Genomic DNA, 18,963 nt, shown 5'->3' on the forward strand with positions numbered 1-18,963 from the left:
ACTTGATTTTATTTCTGTACAGTGAACAAAAGTGAAGCGCTGTGCTGCCCCCTATCGGTCAATAAACCGAGTGTTATATTTACATTATAGAAATGCAGTGGGGGCTACAGTAGATGTATACGAATACAAAATTAAATATAAGTTTAACTAAGCCACTAAGTAACTAAAATTATTCAAACACAAAATGAATCTAAAGTGATCTTGCAACATGGAGGGCTATTATTGACAAAAATATTAAGCTTTAATATTATCCAAACCACTTTACCGCTTGAAAATTTTAATTATATACGATTAATTATATGCGATAGACAGTTAATGTTATATATGTGTTATATATATGTTGACAAAAATATAATAATACAAGAGTATCCACAAAAACACGTCCAAACAAGTAAGAAAGACATAAGAAAATTTTATTGTTGTATTGGTTCCACCAGGAAAGCGGAGACTCACTGTAATTTTGATCTGTGTTCTATAACATCAAAATCTCTATTAAAAACAATATCAACCTCCCCTGCATAGGCACAGATACTGCACTGCTTTAACATAAATAAATTATATCAAAGATACTCCATTACACAGTGTGGGTGAACAACAAAGGTTTGAAACAAGAAAAACAATCTGTTAACAGTTGTTGGAGCTCAGGTCAAGTGAATAGATGTATGTGGAGCTACTTTAAACTCCATAAACACTTTATTAAGAACATCATTATCATCATTTCCAACATTCACTTTACTTTGTACAGAATTATGTTCAGATATAAACAGTTGTTTAGTTAAACTGTAGTACAGTGGGAGTAAAAATTAAAACCACCATGTTGCTGCACAACAGCGAAGGAACTCCTACAAAATGTTTTCCCAAACATTTCCTTGTTGTGTTTCTCCTCATGTTTAACTTAAAAACATCTGTATTCAAACAGGTCAGTGTTTCACAATACGTTCCCTCCGTCAGCTCATAAAATCTAAAAGGAGGCCACTTCCTCTTTGTCTGTGACATACAGCATCCACAAAGACCTGGGCTACCAAGGGTTGATCTCGGAGTCATTTCATATGATTAGCTCTTAGTCCCCTCCTTGGCAGCGTAAAGCGCCCGTAACGTCTGTGCCACTTTGTTTGTGAGCTTCTGTCCGCTTGTCAAGGAGATTTTCTTGTAAATAATGTCCGACTCCTTGATAGTGCCAACCCAAGGCACCTTTTTGCGACCATCCCGCTTCTTTGCCTCAGCCCAGGGCCCAGAGTAGGACCCGGTCATCCAGTGTATATCGTAGCCAGCTTTGGTCTTCTGGACAACCTTTGCAATTTGTGGTCTGTCTTTGTATTTGGGACAGCAGATGGCAACAACATCCATGACCTCCACTGTCTCATTCATGCGCCCGGAATCCTCTGTGGACTCCCCACCTTTCCTTGGTTTCCGCTGTGGATAAAAGAACGGTTGGAAGAGTAGTGGTTACCTTTATTTCTATGGGTTTAATAAATACACAAACATTTTCAATAACTGAACCTCAAATTTCCACACACATGGCTTTTATTGTGTCGCGGGTACAAGACCCGATTAAGGCCCAGTGCGAACAGTTTGTAAGTAAAAATGTTTTCCAGGTAACAGAATGTATGGTCTTACTGCTGGTGGATCGTCATCCTCACTCTCCTCCTCATCTGTGTCCACTGGAGCCGTGTGATTATTGTGGCTGTGGTTCTGGCGTTTTGGGCCCCTCAACAGTGAATTAATGGCTTTGTTTTTGGCATTGGCACTTGCTTCACCCTCCTCCTCCTCTTCATCACGATCCAGGTGCTCCATCAGTACCTTGAACTAAGCAAAAAGAGCAAATGGCCAATGAAAACAAATTTAAAACATTAGTCAAAGATCTGATATTTAATTAGCATTTTTTGGATGAGGGCTCCTGATTTCTGCAAAACAAAACAAACTTACATCTAAATACTGCTTTACAATATTCCTCTTGGTCTCATAGGTGAGGTCTGTGATGCACAGATTACTCTTCAAAAAGTCCAGCGTCTGACGAGGGTTGAAGTGCACCTTGGACTTCCTGTTCACTGCCTTGTCGTAGACTTTGGCAGATTCTGTCGGGGAATATTTCTGGATTTTGCTGTAATCCAAACAAAACGATGAGCTTGTATCTTGTAAAATTATCAGTGCTAAGAAGAGTTACTAAAAGGTTTGTCCGAAACATATTTTTGCTGTGGCCTACCTGTCTGAGAAGCCATACAGATTCTTTAGATGCTGTTTGAGCACCAGCAGCAGCAGAATACCCTGTGAAGCACTGGCAAAGTCCAACAGGGGCTTGGGGTTTTCAGGTAGACGGTCAAACACTGCATCCTCGTTCTCCAAGTCTGAGTCTAAATCAGAAGCCACATTTTTCTTTTGCTGGTGGCTCATCTCCTCATCTTCATCACTGCTACTGGATGCTGTGCTGCTATGCTCATCATCATCATCAACATCATCATCATCAGAGCTGTAGGTCTTTCGCCAAGCCTTTTGCTTCTTCTTCTTCTTCTTCTTCTTTTTCATCATTTTCTTTTCCTTCTTTACAGGTTCCTTCCTTAAAGACTGCACAGACAAAACAGTCACTCGATTGATTTAATTCATTTATTAATTTAATGTGTGTCAGAAGAGAAATTAACATTTTCTCACCTCTTTGAAAGACTGTAAAAGATTGCTACCAGAGACAGACAAAGTAATATCTATGTGGTGCATGATGAAAAGAGGCTCCTCTTGCGTCTGGTAGGGAAAACAGGCTAAGTTGTCCGCTATGAACAGCAGCATGTTCACCTCAGTTTTCTATAGGAGATAAAGCATGACAACAGCTCACACCCAGGCTTTAAAACTAAGCGTTTTTCAGTTTTCATTTTATACTTGGTTGCAAGGCTGCAAGGTTTGATGGAGCAGTGTATGGAAAGACTTACAGAGGTGTCATCAAACAGGTTGAGCAGAGAAATGAGGAAAGCCCTTCTGTGCTGTCTGTTGCCACGGACCAGCGTGTAGAGGTGGGAGCAGAGAGCCGAGTCTGAGTCCTCGTGGCGAAAACCTCGGAGTACTGCGTTTTTGGAGCCGTTTATGGCCTGTTGCACCTGATAAGACATCTTCAGCCCTGCAACAGCCTTCATCTGTAAATACACAAGAACAACCTTTACTAAGGCATGTGAAAAGCTACAGTTGTCTCACTGTCACGATAAACAACACTGCCACTCACATGAATGAATCCTGAATATTTCTTGTCAATCTCCACCAGCTGTTGGTCAGCTTTGTTCTTCATGGTGGGCTCAGGGTCTGTTCCCATTGCAATCAAATAGGGCACACACTACAAAAAGCAATTATTCCAGGTGAACAACTCACAATACAAATGAATCTCAAACTTGAAGTATATGCATGCATTTTATGAACTAGCATGGGTTTTGTATGCCGAAGTGTGAACAAACCTGGACCGGATGGATGAGCCCCTGGCTCAGGGTCAGTGTAATGACACTCAGGGCAAAGTGACGAACAGTCGACTGCGAATGGAAGAAAGACTCCAGCACCTGCTTCAGGTAAATCTGCATAATGGAGCTACTCATGCCTGATGAGATATCCCCCATCTCCTTTAGATCCTCCTGCTTTGCTTGATTCTTCCCTGAATAAAGTCATCAAACCAATAATTTTGGGGACGTTGATTAAGATTATTTATGTAACATTAGAGAATATTTAAGCTTTTATTAAACTCACATTCTCGATCAGCCTCCTGCATTCGAGAATCCTCCTCCTGCAGGTATGTCTGAAGGTTTTTTAGAACCTGGATCTTCAAACTAACCAAACTGTTCTCATCAGAGAGAATACTGGTGTAGAGTACCTTCAAATCCTGCACAAACATGAGCTCTGGGTACATGATGAACTGGAAACCTTGAGATCAGGAAATACAGCTGTATTAAACAGAGCGATAACAGACACACAAAAACAAAAGATCTAACACTAAAATGTTCCTACCTAAACCAATAATAGCCTTGATCTGGACCTCCTCCTCTTCATGAGTGGTAAAGTATAGCAGAAGATCCAACACTTTGTCCTTAATGACAATCTAGGCAACACAAAAGAAGACGTAAATACTCATTCATGAATACAAGCTCTACAGGAGCTCAGAACATACGGTATTTAAAAAGCTTCACCTTGCTAGCACCCTTGAACTCTTCCTGGTCAAAATCAAAGTGTCGACAGAGAGCCCCCACAGTGAACAGTGAGCGCAGCAGAGTGGGTTTGTTAGCAATCAGAGTGGAACTGGTGGCATCCTCCTGATGCTGCGTCTTTAGCTTCAACAGAGCTCCTAGAAAATTTATGCAAACAGGACGATTTGGAATACGAGTTCAAAACATACGAACAACCTGTTAACATTTGTTCCCATCATATCAAACGTTTGGAATCCTTTAATGCGTGATCTCTTATAATGTAAATAAGAGTTCATTTCTACAATCCTTACCATAGTAACGATTGAAACAAGCCCAAACAAACTTGTAGTTGTGTGTGACCTTGTTCACAACAGCACCAAGGCAGCTCACACAGTGCTGCACAACCTGAGAAATAAACACAGTCATATTATATGAGGGCGGTTCTTCACACCAATACAGCTGCTTTCTGTGAAAGCCAACAGCTCCAAGTGTTACTGACCGTCATGCCATATTTAATGATGAGCTTCATCAGGTCTTCTTCAATGGTAGTGAGGAAAGTCTCACTCGGGTGCTCCATCAGAGGCACGACCAGCTCCAGGATCTTGGCCACATTACATATCACCATGAAGTCATTCTGGGTCTGAAATGACAATAGAAAGAAGTATGACTGCTGCACAGTGCAAAGGACACCACTAGGTGGTCCTATAGCACAACATAAACATGGAGATGTTGAGTTGGGTCTGTGGTGCAGTGATGACAAATCATGTTTCATACGTTCAGGCAAACAAATGATGAGACATGATCTTATACTTACGTTACACTTGGTGGTCAAGTAGGGCTGCATCGTCATTGCATGTTTAACCATTAGCTGTGGTCTGATTTTGCTAAACAGGTAGAGCGTTGTGATGCATGCTACTAGACGAGCTGAATGAACCCCTTTGTCCTCGCAGTCTAAAACACACACACACACACACACACACACACACACACACACACACACACACACACACACACACACACACACACACACACACACACACACGCGCGCACACACACACACACACACACACACAAACATTGCCACTGATGAACACCATCGTGTATTTGAAAATTAGCAACCAAAAATTTTAAAACTACTTCTTTTTACCAGCAAGAGACTCCTCATATTTCAAGATGTGCTCCACGAGGTTGTCCACCAACTGAACACAAGCCTTCTTTGCAGGTTTGTAGGAAGCATCCTGTTCTGACTTCAGTAGCTGAACAGGTAACACACACAAGTTAGAAAATACCAATACTACCATGAGGTAAAACAAGCTGCTGCTAAGAAACGGAATAAATCCAGCAAGTTAGACAACGCACATTTTGGAGAAGCTGCTCAAACCAGTCGTAGCCAGAATCTTTGCACGCAGACACCTGGTGAAGGAATCAAACATTCCATTGGTTCTTATTTTAAGAATGGCAGAAAAATTACACAAGAAACCTCAAGTGTGAGGAGCACGCACCACATCTGAGATGTTCAGGATCTTTCTGGTCATGGCATCTTTGTCGTGACTGGGTGTGGGGGTGAACCAGAGTTTCTGAAACGTCTCATTCACCAGTTTCTGAATGGGCAAAGAAATGTGATTATATTTGGTATGTGCTAAAAGCTAAGAATAGCCACAGCATGATCCACACAAAACCAAAAAGCAAACCTTGATGCCCTCTTCATCATTGACTCTTCGTATCATCTTGACACACATCTCCGTGATCTTGTGGAAGTCTGGCTGTTCCAGACAAATATCCCTCAGGATCTTGATGACTCTCTTCCTTACACTGATACCTGTGTCCTGTGTTGAGACAAAATAATTACAAGGACAGTCCAAGATAGTTTTCAATTAAATAATATCAAATATGTCACAGAAATGACTAAATATTTGTGACAAAAGCTGCAGTTTCCCATCTGATCTTTAGATGGCAGCAGTGCGGATCGATGCTCTGACCTCAGCTGAACTCATGCACTTTAAATGAACCTTTTGGTGAAATCAGGTTCCTCTGACGATCATCTTATTACGTCCAGTACGTTGCACATGATGCGAACACAAAAAAAAGCAGTGGTTGCAGTGTAATGTTTACGATACAAGTTGATTGGGAACTTTACCAGTATCCTTTCAACCAGCATGTCGTAGTACTGCTCAATCAGCTGAGGCCGACTCAGCACAAAACGGCCAAGAAGCTCCACAGCGGCCTCTCGGACGCTGGTGGAGTTGTCCATGAGGCGACAATGAACCCCACGCTGCATATCCAACTGAAAAACAAATGGAAGTATTAGTAGAATCCTAAATCAGTTGTTCATTCTGGTAAAAAAAATTATCATTTTGTGTAGGATGACTTACACGTGCAAGAATACTGGGATCAACAGCCACTACTTCAGACAAACACTTCATGGCTTTAGTTCTGATTGCAATAGCGTTCTCACCCAGGACTCTTAAAATCTTTACAGGGGATACAGAGAGAATAAACATTTACTGGCTTGTAATGTGATATCATCTTAGTCAGGCTGAATGAACCGTCTTACCTGTGATAAATAAATATCAAAACTCTGTGCGAAGGGCCTCATAGAGGCCAGATATCTGACAATCAGACAGGAGTCCTCATAGTCTACCGTGTCAGAGTTTAACCTGAAAGTCAAGCAGACAGATGAAAACTAGGATGAGTCAAGCAGATAGCAAATTATTGCAGCAATCTGTGCAGGATTCTATTTACCTCAGAGAAATGTTATGTGATGTTGAGGCCTTTATGACCTTGCGCAGGAATTTCTTTCGTGCCTCTGCTTGCTGCATAATCTCCACAGTTGAGTTGACCTCCTTTGAGTGCCATCGCTCTAAATCTTCGTCATTCTCATTTTGGGATTTGATCGCCTTTTCTGCCTCACTTGTAATGTCCCTGAACCACTGGGCAATATAGAACTTCCTGGCGAACTGGAAGACACAAATGCATAGATGATGCAAAATGCTGAACAACAACAATACAAAGTATAATGGCAGTCTGACAAGAGCGTCAGTTAACATTACACACAGTGAAAATTAGTTCACAGAAATACTTAAGATGCTTAGGAAAACATGATTTGCGGCTCAGTCTATGTAAAATAAACACTCACCAGTAGAGATGGGTCCGTGTCAGTGCCCACATCTAGGTAATCCAGCAAGGCCTTCTGCAGTTGCTGGATCTCATCATTACCTGTAGTCTAGAAGCAGATCACGTTAATCAGCACAAGTCGTTCTTTTGGATTCCTTGGGAAATTTTATTAAACAAGTGTATCTTGCTTACCTCTTTAAGAATGCGGTCAATAGCTTTTTGGTCCATCTTGCTAGTGACGGCGTCTTTACGCAGACGACAAGCGACGGTGCCGAGGTAGTCCAACGACGCCACTCGGAGCGCCATTTCGGTCTGCTTGTTACTGAACTGGTGCACCTGGAGCGCGGGGGCAGAAGAGACGAGCATCAGCAGCAGGTTATGTTAAAAAGAGGACGAGGCGAAGGATGCTGCTCACCAACAGCCGGCCTAGTAGACTCAGCAGCAGCTCAGCTGCAGGCCACTCAGGCCTGTTGACCGTAGACAGCAGATCACGGACGAAGTTCTCAAACAGAGGCCTGTAGTCCTCCTCTCCCTGCTTACTGCCACACCTAACACATGCAGTAAACAATTGGTCATCGTCATATATTAACTCAACACAACTAAACAAAATGTCAAAGCATTAAAGACTCACTTTTTTAGAAAAACTGACAGGAAGTTCTGAGCTGTCCTCATGGCAGTTTCATACGAGTTTGTGATCAGGACATCTTTATCCACCTAGGATAATGTACACAACAGGTGAAGGCACTTCTGATTCTGATGAATAGAATTCAAATATCAGTCATGTTCCATACCTTCTTGACGTGCTCATCCTCCATGTCGCTCTCAGAAGGAAGGTGAACCACACACTGGATGAGCTGAAGAACCAGCGCTGTCACCATCTGGATGTACAAGGGCTCCCCATCTGAATCACTGCTGTTTAGCCTGGGTGGGTTCAGGAGCAAGTGTTGATGGGTTTTGTAATTAATTCACTAATAAATTGCACCTACTTTCATTTTAAGGAGGATTCATAGTTACCTGAAGTTCCTGAGGCTGCGTTTACTAGTGGGCAGTCGAGCCAGTGACGTAAAAATCTCTTCGAAAATCAGCTGCCTGTGCTTCTCATAGCGAGAGAAGACCTGGAGAACAGTAAAAGGGGTAATTAAAAAAAATACACCAATAGAAAAGTGATGAAGGGTGACACTATAAAATGGAGCAAACTAAAGACATGACCCTCTAAACGATTCTAATGTAGGATGCTGTGACTTACTGCTGTCACTAATGTGATGGCACATAGCTGCAGTTCACTAACGTTCTCCACAAAAAATGGTGTAATACCCAGTGTGGACACCTGAAAGGGATCAGAAGCTGGTATATTAGATCTTAAAGGTCAAAAGGGGACTCAGATCATAAATCTGTATCAGACTGTATAGGAGACCAGATTAGGAGCCTCACCTGGAGGACTGTGGTGTCGGTTAGCAGCTGGATCTCCAGCAGCTCTGCTACGTTGCTCACAATATCACAGACCTTGTTGTAGAGCATCACTACCACCTTCTGTTTATGAGAGGAACTCTTTGCTCTCTTGGATTTTGAACTATGCACACCACCTGTGGAAAGGGAAAGTTGAACAGTTAGACAAAATTTATTTAAAACATCAGGGCCAGCTCTCAGGTTAAGGATTTTGCAGCAATTTATAAAAGGTCAGAGGTCAACTGGCCTCCGTGGGGATCCACCCTGTAGACTGGGTCATACTGGGGGTACAGGGAGTTTTGCAGATGGAACTTCGTGTACTGCAGCAACCTCTCGATCACATCTTCTATATAAACAGCCTTGGGCATGCGTGGAGACGTCATTATGTGGAGTGCAGTCAGACAGGCATCAGCAGATTTAGTGACCCTCTCCAAAATGAGGTCGCGCCACAACCGCTCCTCATCCATAGAGTCATTATCCTGTAAAATCCAGAGGCATTCAGTAAAAAAAGCCCACTTCCACAGTTAAACTATTATTAGGCTGATGACTTACATGATTCATTAACATGGAAAGTTTGACACTGTCCTGGATGTTCTTCTCAAGGACATTCAATATTTTCACCAGTTTGTCAGACGAAAGCTGAGGATCAGAGCGATTACAGATGGTTAGTTCAGCAGCAGTGAAGCTGTCCACTGATGGAACCACGTGTCGCATACTGGTCTCACCTTGTTGAAGATCCCCATAGCTTTGATTTTAGCAGAATCACTGCCCAGTTCCGTCAGCTGGTGTTTACCAAGCAAGAGTTCCTGAGGTATCTCATCATCATCTGTGTACAAAGTTAGTGCAAAGTTAAATGCTAATATTTCATTTTCCCATGTCTCGGGTACTTTGGGTACATTTGGAGGTTTACCTGCAGTAAAGTCAACGTCCTCAAGGCTCTCCAGAATGCTATCCACGCTGGCTGAGAACCTCTTGAATGTGGAGGAGTCCATCATTTCTGTTAACACACACTAACAGATTAATAAAAATGCACTGCTTCAAACCCAAAAACAGCAAATTCAAGATTTGTTCCAACAATACCGTCTGGTGTGAGCTTGGAGTCGTACGACTTCCTGTTTTTCTGTTTGACCTTTTTCTTCAACTTTCTGGCAACTGAACAGTAAGAAAACAACAGAACAACATAAGCCAAATCCATTTTTCCCATCTTTTCTGCCTGTGCGAAGCTCGTTCAGAAACACCTACCGTCGCCTGATGGCCGCGAGCCTTCGTCTGAATCGTCGGCCTCGTAGCGGCTGCCGGACCCCCGGCGGGGCCCTGCACCCGGACGGTGGTGTCCAGAACCTCTCCTCTCTTCGTGCATCCAGGTTTTGTCGTGATCTTTCTTGCACCTTTTCCTTTCGACTAAGGAACAAAAAGCATCAGTCTGATGGTTTACGTATATTGACGAACACATTTTTTTCCTCATTCTTATAGATTTTACACCCACACTTCTCATCAGAATCGCCGTCATCATCATCATCTTCTGTCTCAGCGTACTTTGACTTGTTGCTGATCATACTGTGCCTTCGCTTGTTGTTCTTCTCACAAAATGACATTTCTGTAAACACAGGGACCAGATCATTTATTGGTTTCTGAGACAGTGGGTTAAAAATAAAGATTATAGAAACAGCCCAGAGTCTAAATGCACATACTCATCTGATAATACATGGAACTGGGTCCTACCTCCCACCGGCTGATCAAATGAGGACTTGTTCCTGGACCTGTGTGCATTCCTGCCCTCCCTCATGATCCTTTTTACATCATCAATACTAAGTTTTTTAACCACAACAACAGGTTTCGCACCCTTGTTTAAGTTCTCCATCAGTGACATCCTCTCCAGTCTGACCAAGGGTTCGCCCCAGCTCTCAGTGGATTTCCTCGGAAGCTGGGGTTCTCTACCGCTCCCATCTCGTTTCAGTTTAGGAATTACAAAGTTCTTCAGACTCCCAGACTTGCCGCCCAGCAGATAGGAGGGGAACTCGCTGGCTTTGGCCTCAAATGAATGCGCGTTTCCAGTTTTCCTACTAACGCCGTCATCCCCGTTTTTCTTCTCTTTCTTATTTTGGGGGATTTGTGGCGTTTCTGTCCTTTGATGACCGTTCATGTCAGTAGATTTACTACTTCTGTCTTGCTTTAATATGAGGCTGTCAGATTTAGTGTGGCCATCAGGAGAGTGTTTGTTGCAATTTTCCCTCGACAATGTCTTGTTTTTCTTTTCCCGGTCTCCCTCCTTGTCTCTCTCTCCATCTTTATCTCTTTGTTTCTCTTTATTTCTGTCTCTGTGTTTGTCTCTGTCCCGATCTTTCTCCGTCTTCCGGCCTTTTTCTTTACTTCTGTTCTTTTCCTTTTCTCTGTCCCTGGCTTTGTCTTCTCCGTGTCTGGAGGTACGTTCTGCTTTGCTCGTGGTTTTTGGAGTCTCAGGTTGGCTGACATGGGAGTGGGAACTGCTGTGGATCTTTTCCACTTTCCGGTTTGAGTCTGAATGCTTGTCATTTTTCTGCCGTGGTGTGTCTGGCCGCCTGTCATCTGACTGTCCCTTGCCATTTTTAGGATTCCCATCACGTCTGTGTTTGGACTCCTGTCGACTTTCCTGCTTCTGTTTAGGAGCGTCACGATGCTCAGAGGCATCAGACGTGCTGGTGTGTTCAGGATGCTGCTTGATGATCCGAGGTCTGCTTTCCACAACTTTATCTCCTTTTCCATCGATCTTTGCCTTTAGATTCTGCATGCGTTCCTCACACAGCTGCGGAGCTTCCAATACCACTACAGGCTGTCCAATCAATCTGCCAGCTTGCTGCAGATCAATGCTGACCATTAAAGCAGGGCGACTCGCACCATTGCTGGAAGCACTGGTCTTCTTGGGTGTCAACTTGCTACCAGTGGTGCCTCCTTGTATGGCAGGCCAGTCACTTGCCTCGGCACCAGGTTCCTGAGGATACGAGTCTTGTTTGCGTTTCTTCAGTGGCTTGTCTGCAAATTAAAAACACCGCTTTTTAGCGTCTTTACAAAACACACAGAAAGCAAGAAGGCACAAGGCTTTTGGCACACACAAACTCACCCTTGTCCTGGACTTCTTTAGACCACCGCTCTCTCTCATTGGCTGTCTCCCGCTCTAGTGTATCTATTTCAGCATCATCATACACAACCCCACTGACACCACCAGTCTCCTTGCTATTTGGCAGTAAAGGAAACTGCTTGCAGTTTGCCTGCTCCTCACCATCTAACTTGTGTGATAAGCGCTGGCTAATCCCTGACAACTGATTATTATTGTTACTATTATTCATCAAGTCAGTTTCATGTTCTAAATCAATGTGCTGCCTAGGAGGGCGTTTTTTATGTTGATCCATGACCGGCATCTTCATCTTCACTTGCGATAGCTTCAAAGTGAGCCTAGCTGGGTCTTTTGATGAAGAATTGATAATATCATATAAGTGATTTTTGTCTGTCTGCTCATTCGCCTCTTTACTCCGTTCTCTCTGCTTCTTTTTGTGGTCAGGTGTGAGGAGCAGGTCAGTGGTGGGCACATCAGGTGGAGGTGACTGCACGATAAGAGGGCGCTTGGACCCTGCTGATAGAAATAAATAAATGCATTTAGACAAACCAGTCTTATTATTACAAATATTTTACTGTCTAATAAATGAAGGCCGCGTACCTTCTATGATCTCATCACTCTCAGCAGGGGAACACAAAGACTGTGGTGATTTAGCCGGGAATGCAGCAGCCCTCACGGAGGAGTCGTTTTCCTGTTGGAACACAGGACATTTATCGTCACTTTCAATTGCCAGCACGTGCCAATGTCAGATTTAGGACATCTTCACTCTCCAAATTACCTCATTTTCCAGTTTGTAGGTTATGTTGGTGTATTCTTCATCCCCACCTAGTCGTACATTTTGCTTAGATGGATTACTTAGCTGTCCGGAGATCTTGTTGTCATGGATATTTCTCACAGCATCGGCAACTAATAACAGAGAGCAAAGTAAAATGTAAGCTTCAAAACCTGCTCCCTTAAAGTTACTTGGGTATAAAGGTTACTGGTGTTAGGAGGATTGGTTGAGCAGTCAGCTTTGTGTATTTGTTTAAGACTTCATGCAGAGGTTAGAATGTTTAAAAGGAGTGAAATGAAATTAATGCTTCCCCCTGCACATTTGGGGGGAGAGCCTTTAACATACTGTAACAATGTTGACAGTAATGAAAATGAAAACAATATGCAACATATGACGAGCTGATGACACGAGTGTCCCATATATGCTTGGTATTCACCTTCTTGAGTCTGTGATGGTTGGGAATAACTGGGTGGATTGTACTGCATATACTCTGCAGGACTCTGGGGAGTGTAGGGACTTGGTATAGGGCTGTTCTGCTGGGGTACAAACTGAGAGGCTGATCCAAACTGTGGGGAGGTGAAACACCTGAAAAGAGGCGATAAAAGACAGATTTAGTTGAAAAATGGATGCTTCACCTTCATTATTATCACTATTGGCGCTGATAATATCTTACCCAGAGGGACTTTGAGGAATACTAGTTTGCTGATAGTTTGATGCTGGACTCCCATGCACTTGATTCTGAGATATCTTATACTGTTGTATCAATGGCTGTTGTATTACACCTAGGGAAATGAATACACAATCTATCACTGAGATCACACAAACAAGCCGTCGCACTCAGTGTAATTATGCAGCACAAAGACTCTGACATTTTACTAATAGCAACACATTGTTATTTCCAGGTAATTATATTGCATATTCAAATATAATTATGGAAAATAAGTTCACCCCTAGTTTAGTACTGAATTAATAATCCAACCTTTCTAAAGACTGGACTTCCACTATTTACTTACTTAAAGTGTATCTATCATAAAAGTGTTAATCACATCCGCATACAACAGCTTATAGTGAAACGGGTCACGTCAGCAATTTGACATACTTTTGTCCCTGAAAATGTTAGGGTTCCTGGACAGCAAAGTCTGAAGAAGCATTGGCATGTCGCCCTCGGGTTCATCATTACCCAAGTTGTCCTTCACCTCTCTGCAAACAAAAGAACAATGCACTGCTACAATCCAGGCAAAGGCTGCACCACTGAACGTTCTTTTGCGATTTTTGCATTGCAGCAGCCACGTCCGACTCCACAAGCACAGAAAATGTGAGGTGCAAAAGAGACGTTAACGGTACTTACATGTGTTCAGTGGACACCTGGTTAAGGCTGTGTGCCAGCTGAGTCACCAGACTCTCGTCCCGGCAAACCAGCAGTCGGCTGACCTCCTCTGAAATCCTTCCATTGTAGAGCAGACTCTTAGCAGTGGTAGCAGGAAGAGGAGAAGGCAGGGGAAGCTGGTTCAACACTATGCAGATCATTAAAAGACAAGTTAAGTTTCACGTGTTAGGAAATAATCGGAGAATTAAATAACTGGTGGAGTTTATTTGTTATTTGATGTTTATCAGTGTCCATGTTTGTCACATAACCACTGTTTAGTCAAACTTTTACTAAAATAATCCAAGGTGTGAGCAGCATTAGAGCAGTGATGGTGCACTTACAGTCTGTCAGGCCAGCGATTCCAGCAAGAGTAGTGATGGGGACATGAGGTATATCACCATTCATGCTGAAGATGAGGTCAAGGGTCGTGTCAATGCACAGGCTGCTCGATATCACCAAGTTCTTCCTGTTCCTCACATCTCCAAAATACTGTTGAGACACAAAGGGGGCAAGAGACACTGTTAACATTAAAAAAAGGCCAAATGTTTTGTGTCTATTTGTTACTAAATTTGAAACAGATTCTCGGAACAAGATGGATTCAGGTTGGGTCTCAGACCCGTCTTGATTTGTTCCTGTTCTGCAGCCGCCTTTAGCTTTGTAATAACTGCTTTAAAACATATCACATACAATGGCTACGCGTAAAGACAGTAACTTCAACGCACGGCAGTGTGTCCTGATCCGCACGAGCGCTGACAAATCTCACAATTAATGATTAAAAGTTACCAATCTGTCCCTGTGCGTGCGCTTTTCCTGTTCTAGCCTCTTGCTAGCATTCGGCTGTTTGTTGTTATGGCTCGTCGCACCTGAAACAAGCCGAACAACATCTGATCGGCAGCTCCTCGAGCCACTGTGTCAAATTCTTTCTTTTGTTATTGTGTCAGTTAATGTTTCCTGGTCGGAGCAAAACACAGCGGCGACGTTAGCTCGCGGTGACGCCGTACGCGACCCACGTCTCAGTCCGTTGCTATATTTTCTTGGCGTTGTAGTTACTCGCCGAATGACGACGAGGCGAGATGACGACGTCGGCGAAAGTGGCTGGAATCAACTCGGGGTTAGCCGGCTAGCAGCAACTGGAGATGTGGCTAACGCATGCTAACTGGCTAGGTGTATGTGTAACTTGCCTAAGCTAGCATCGCCGAGAGTGCGCCGAGCCCTGCTAGCCGTGGGGCGCCTGCTGCGTGTCGCTGCGGGTATCACACGGGTTGTGTATGGGTTGATATTTCACGCCACACATGCTTTGGCCCGTATCGGCGCATCTTTCGCACACAAAGTGGACCTCGGACTTGCCTAAGGAAGCGTAACCCCGACCCGACGCCAGGGAGGCAGGGGTACAAAGCAAATACCCCATCACAAAATCTCAACCATCCCTCCGGCTGCACCCCGTTAGCGGCCGCCCGGTGTGTCTGACAATGCGGAGACTCGACGCTAACAGCGATTTGCCTGGGAGGTAGTTATTGTTGAATCCGGCTTATTTACCTCTGGATGTGATGAGAAAGAGAAGTGGTTTTGCTGGAGGAGGAGGAGGAGGTGGAGGAGGGGGAGGAGCAGCAGGACGAGGATGGCAGCTGGAGCTGGAGACGCGTCTCTGGCTCCCTCTCCGTCCCACTCTTCAATGAACAGCTAGCACGGCGGCTGCGGTCCACGCCGGGGCTCTCACTGCGATCTCACGGCGAACATGTCCGCGAGGGAGGGAAGCGCATCCCCACGGGCGACGTTGCGTTAGGCGCTTGCCGTTAGCTTCACGGGTCCCTTTAATTTTCGGGGCACAGACACTCGGGGAGATCCACGCTCGACCTCTCTCTCTTTCAAAATGACGACCGGAAGGATCGTCAATAGAGGGATCGTTCCCTCAGCCGCCGAGGAGCTGGCGAATAGCTAAGGGCAGTTTTATGAGAAAGATTTAGAAAGAACAATAATTATGTAGGGTTCTAATGCAAGAGTTGCTTTGCATCTCGCAGGCATGAGGTGAAGCCCAATTATCTGCGCCCTCAAGTTGTTTTTCCATCAAACAGCACAGTCCGGGATTATTCTGACACCAAGTATTGATACCGTATAGTTTTTACCTGCAAACACACTTGACGCCCCACTCTGTTTAATCCAGTCACGTGACGTCTTGGCGATAACGCAAACTTGTCTCATCACAACAAACGCACGAAGAATCAGCCAATCAGCTGACGGCTTCCTGGAAGACTATTGTCCAAATGTGCGAAGGTTCTCACGCGCCCAAATCAACAAGTACTTAAAATACTGCACCTAATAATAGAAGTAGGAACAAGGGAAAATTGAAGTAGCTTATATGTATCTAGTAAGTAATGTAGTACTTAGCATACATATTACTTCAACACCCCCTATAGTCAATGTCCATCCAGTGCGTCTCTGCAGGGTGAAAGTATAGATTCTAGAGCATCAAGAAGACGCCGAACTTCAGTTTGAGGTGCTTCCAGTTCATGAACAGGTTCACGTCTCCCTCTCGTGGAGAAAAGCGTCAGACAGCATTTTCACTGACTTGCCTTTTTACTTCTTCTTTTCCAAAGGAGTCTTTTCACACTGTTGACACTAAAAGCAATGCATAACAATTCACGATACCGCAAAGAGCAGTAAGATGACGTAAAAGACACGTGTCATGGGCTGAAGTATAGATTTACAGAGGAACAAAATAATAAATGCCACAATAAAGTTATGTAGTTAGTGGTTGATTAGTTCACACAGCAAAATGAACAAAATTAATAATACATCATAAAATAATAATAAACAACTTACAATTCAATTCAATTTTTCAGATTCTAGACCGTTTTGGTGACTTTATTTTAAGACACTAACTATTTTAACTGATGGATTTAAGGTGTTTACACACCCACAGCTGACGCCTGAACTTTCACGAGTGGATAATACTGTTGCGTTCAGGACCGCGGGGCTTCACGGTAATTACCCCGCTTCAATGGACTTAACCATGAGCCTCTAACCCGTGACGGTCATGAGGGTTTTCCAGCCCTCTCTGCTCTCAGGCAAACTGGGGCCAGATATCTGGGAGCTCCTTGGAAGAAGAAAGCGTCCCAACTAGAGGAACTGCCAACTGTCCGCTCAGGTAAGATCGTTTCATCTGTCTTCTTATTTTATTATAGTGGAGCTGGCAGTGTTGTAAGGACACTACATGCTTTGTAGTTGGCTTACGATAAACAGGTTAATATACTTGTCGGCTGATCTGAATTCCCTTTTATTACTTAATTTAATGGGATAAGACATTCTGCTGCATAGTGTCTTTTATTCTCAACATCCACTCCCACTGCATCAGGTCATGTTGTTCTACTAATGCAGGTACAGTATTGAAAAAAAAAATTAAAAAAATGACCACAAATGTGTTTTCATTATTTGAAAATTATTTTGCATAAATAATTGCAGAGTCATGTATTTTAATAACAGTGATCTCACAATATAGAGAGAAATGATTACTTAAAACCAGATGAGGGGTCGCTGAGCAACATTACATTTTAACTTTAGGAGAAAGACATGAGGGCAGACAGACATATGGGTTTTAATCTGTATATTATGGAGTTCATTAAGTGATGTTGTGTTGCCTTTCAGCTTAATGCGGTGCAATCGTACAGGCGGGATGCCTCGTGGAGAATTCAACATTTATTTCGCCAGCAGCAGGCGAGGATACGTGAGAGCTGAAGAGTATGTGTTGGTGCTTCATCTCATTTATTTCAAGTAACCGTGTGAAAAGGCTGTAAAGTGAATTGTCTGTGAATCCAGGGCAGTGGGCATCGCTCTGCTCGTGGTCATTCTGGCAGCTCTCCTCATCCTTGGCTGTTGGTACTTCAAGAAACGAAGTGGCTACAAAATAATCAGGGTGAGGCCAGTTTAGACGCTGGGGATGTTGTGTGATGTTTTCACCCAGCTTCTCCTTCAGTTTATGAGCCCCGTCTCTCTCCTCTGCAGACTCCCGGATCAGGTTCAACAGCTTATACAGGAGGCCGGTTCTCTGAGGCAGGACCTTCAGCCGAAAACAAGATGGCTCTCACTGACTTTGGAAGCTTCCGACCTGTGGTGAGCAACAGGCAGCTAGTGTGATTGATGCTTATGTGGAGGACTGCTCCTCCTACACATAGAATTTAGAATGTAAAGAGTCACAGTGGCAGATAAACAGCTGGAGAAACAAAAAACAAAAAGAAAACTCTTGTTTCTTCCATTATTTTTCTATGACTTCTAATATATCATTAAGCAGTGGAGTGAATTCTGCACAAGGCAAAGTCAGTGACAGAGGATCCTTGTTTAGTACAAGACCCAGGGCTTGTGCAGTGTTGAGCACATGAAACTCATGCAGTGGGGCCTGGGGGAGAGATTATAATGTCAGCAGACTGGGGGTAGGTATTAAAATGTTTCACTCCCACAGGAGGCATGTTTCTGATTTAGGTGAAGGGAGACGAGTTACGTGTCACATAGCATTTAAGTGTAGCACAAGAGTGATGTCAACAAGTGATTCCCCTGGCTTCACTGCTGCAGTAACTTCATTTAAGTACAAGACAGATTAAACCCACAGATTTTTTAGTTTCAGGACGCAAATCAAATTTCTTCTTGCTGTGTCACAATCAAGATGTAAAATTCCATTTCCACTTTCTTTTCTGACGTTTCGTTTATTTTTGTCACTCCTCGCTCCAGGTACCCAACGCTCCGCCGGCTTATGAGAAGATTTCCTCAGGGCCACTGCCTCCTCCCTACTCGCCCTAAAGCACGCCTACAGGAGGCAAACAGAAAATACTGAAGAGAAATTCTAAACTTTGCTGAGGAAATATAATCCTTAAATCTTCATAGTAGATATATGACTAGGTGAAATGTTTGCAATATCACATTGTAAAAATATTCACATTTATTATCAGTGTATTGTATATATACTGTAGAGTGTTTAAATAAGCAATAAAAATTATTTCACAATAGCCTGCTTTTAAATAAAGGAGCTGAAACATAC

The 18,963-nt window shown here is 43.4% G+C and overlaps 2 protein-coding genes across 7 annotated transcripts; one reads left to right on the plus strand and one right to left on the minus strand.

Moving 5' to 3' along the window:
• Positions 1-392: 392 nt before the first annotated feature.
• LOC114867157 (nipped-B-like protein) lies at positions 393-15,957 on the minus strand. Of its 6 annotated transcripts, none has more exons than XM_029169580.3 (47): positions 15,474-15,957; positions 14,279-14,426; positions 13,920-14,085; positions 13,671-13,771; positions 13,245-13,353; positions 13,008-13,156; positions 12,578-12,705; positions 12,400-12,490; positions 11,806-12,315; positions 10,431-11,717; positions 10,195-10,305; positions 9,951-10,109; positions 9,789-9,860; positions 9,619-9,705; positions 9,434-9,534; positions 9,261-9,347; positions 8,956-9,187; positions 8,694-8,845; positions 8,509-8,589; positions 8,277-8,377; positions 8,054-8,183; positions 7,894-7,976; positions 7,678-7,810; positions 7,455-7,598; positions 7,285-7,371; positions 6,891-7,105; positions 6,703-6,805; positions 6,521-6,619; positions 6,286-6,432; positions 5,840-5,974; positions 5,651-5,749; positions 5,508-5,561; positions 5,296-5,404; positions 4,963-5,099; positions 4,648-4,788; positions 4,460-4,553; positions 4,152-4,306; positions 3,973-4,063; positions 3,715-3,888; positions 3,432-3,622; positions 3,206-3,313; positions 2,919-3,119; positions 2,647-2,793; positions 2,204-2,562; positions 1,927-2,101; positions 1,618-1,806; positions 393-1,413 (listed from the first exon to the last, which is right to left on the minus strand). In XM_029169580.3, the coding sequence occupies exons 2-47, from the start codon at positions 14,340-14,342 to the stop codon at positions 1,054-1,056; spliced, it is 7,848 nt and encodes a 2,615-aa protein (XP_029025413.1). In that variant the 5' UTR covers positions 14,343-14,426; positions 15,474-15,957; the 3' UTR covers positions 393-1,053. The 6 variants fall into 6 exon arrangements, with proteins under 6 accessions (XP_029025413.1, XP_055369360.1, XP_029025412.1 ...); XM_055513385.1 differs by lacking the exon at positions 15,474-15,957 and adding an exon at positions 15,285-15,447; XM_029169579.3 differs by lacking the exon at positions 15,474-15,957 and adding an exon at positions 14,801-15,233 and having other exon boundaries at positions 11,806-12,312.
• Positions 15,958-16,927: 970 nt separating this feature from the next.
• mlana (melan-A) lies at positions 16,928-18,962 on the plus strand. Its single transcript, XM_029169592.3, has 5 exons — positions 16,928-17,082; positions 17,580-17,672; positions 17,751-17,847; positions 17,937-18,044; positions 18,657-18,962. Exons 2-5 carry the CDS (start codon positions 17,584-17,586, stop codon positions 18,723-18,725), a joined length of 363 nt encoding a protein of 120 aa, XP_029025425.2. The 5' UTR covers positions 16,928-17,082; positions 17,580-17,583; the 3' UTR covers positions 18,726-18,962.
• Position 18,963: the final 1 nt, after the last annotated feature.

This window comes from Betta splendens, chromosome 12 (genome assembly GCF_900634795.4).
Source record: "Betta splendens chromosome 12, fBetSpl5.4, whole genome shotgun sequence".
In the NCBI taxonomy this organism is placed as follows: domain Eukaryota; kingdom Metazoa; phylum Chordata; class Actinopteri; order Anabantiformes; family Osphronemidae; genus Betta; species Betta splendens.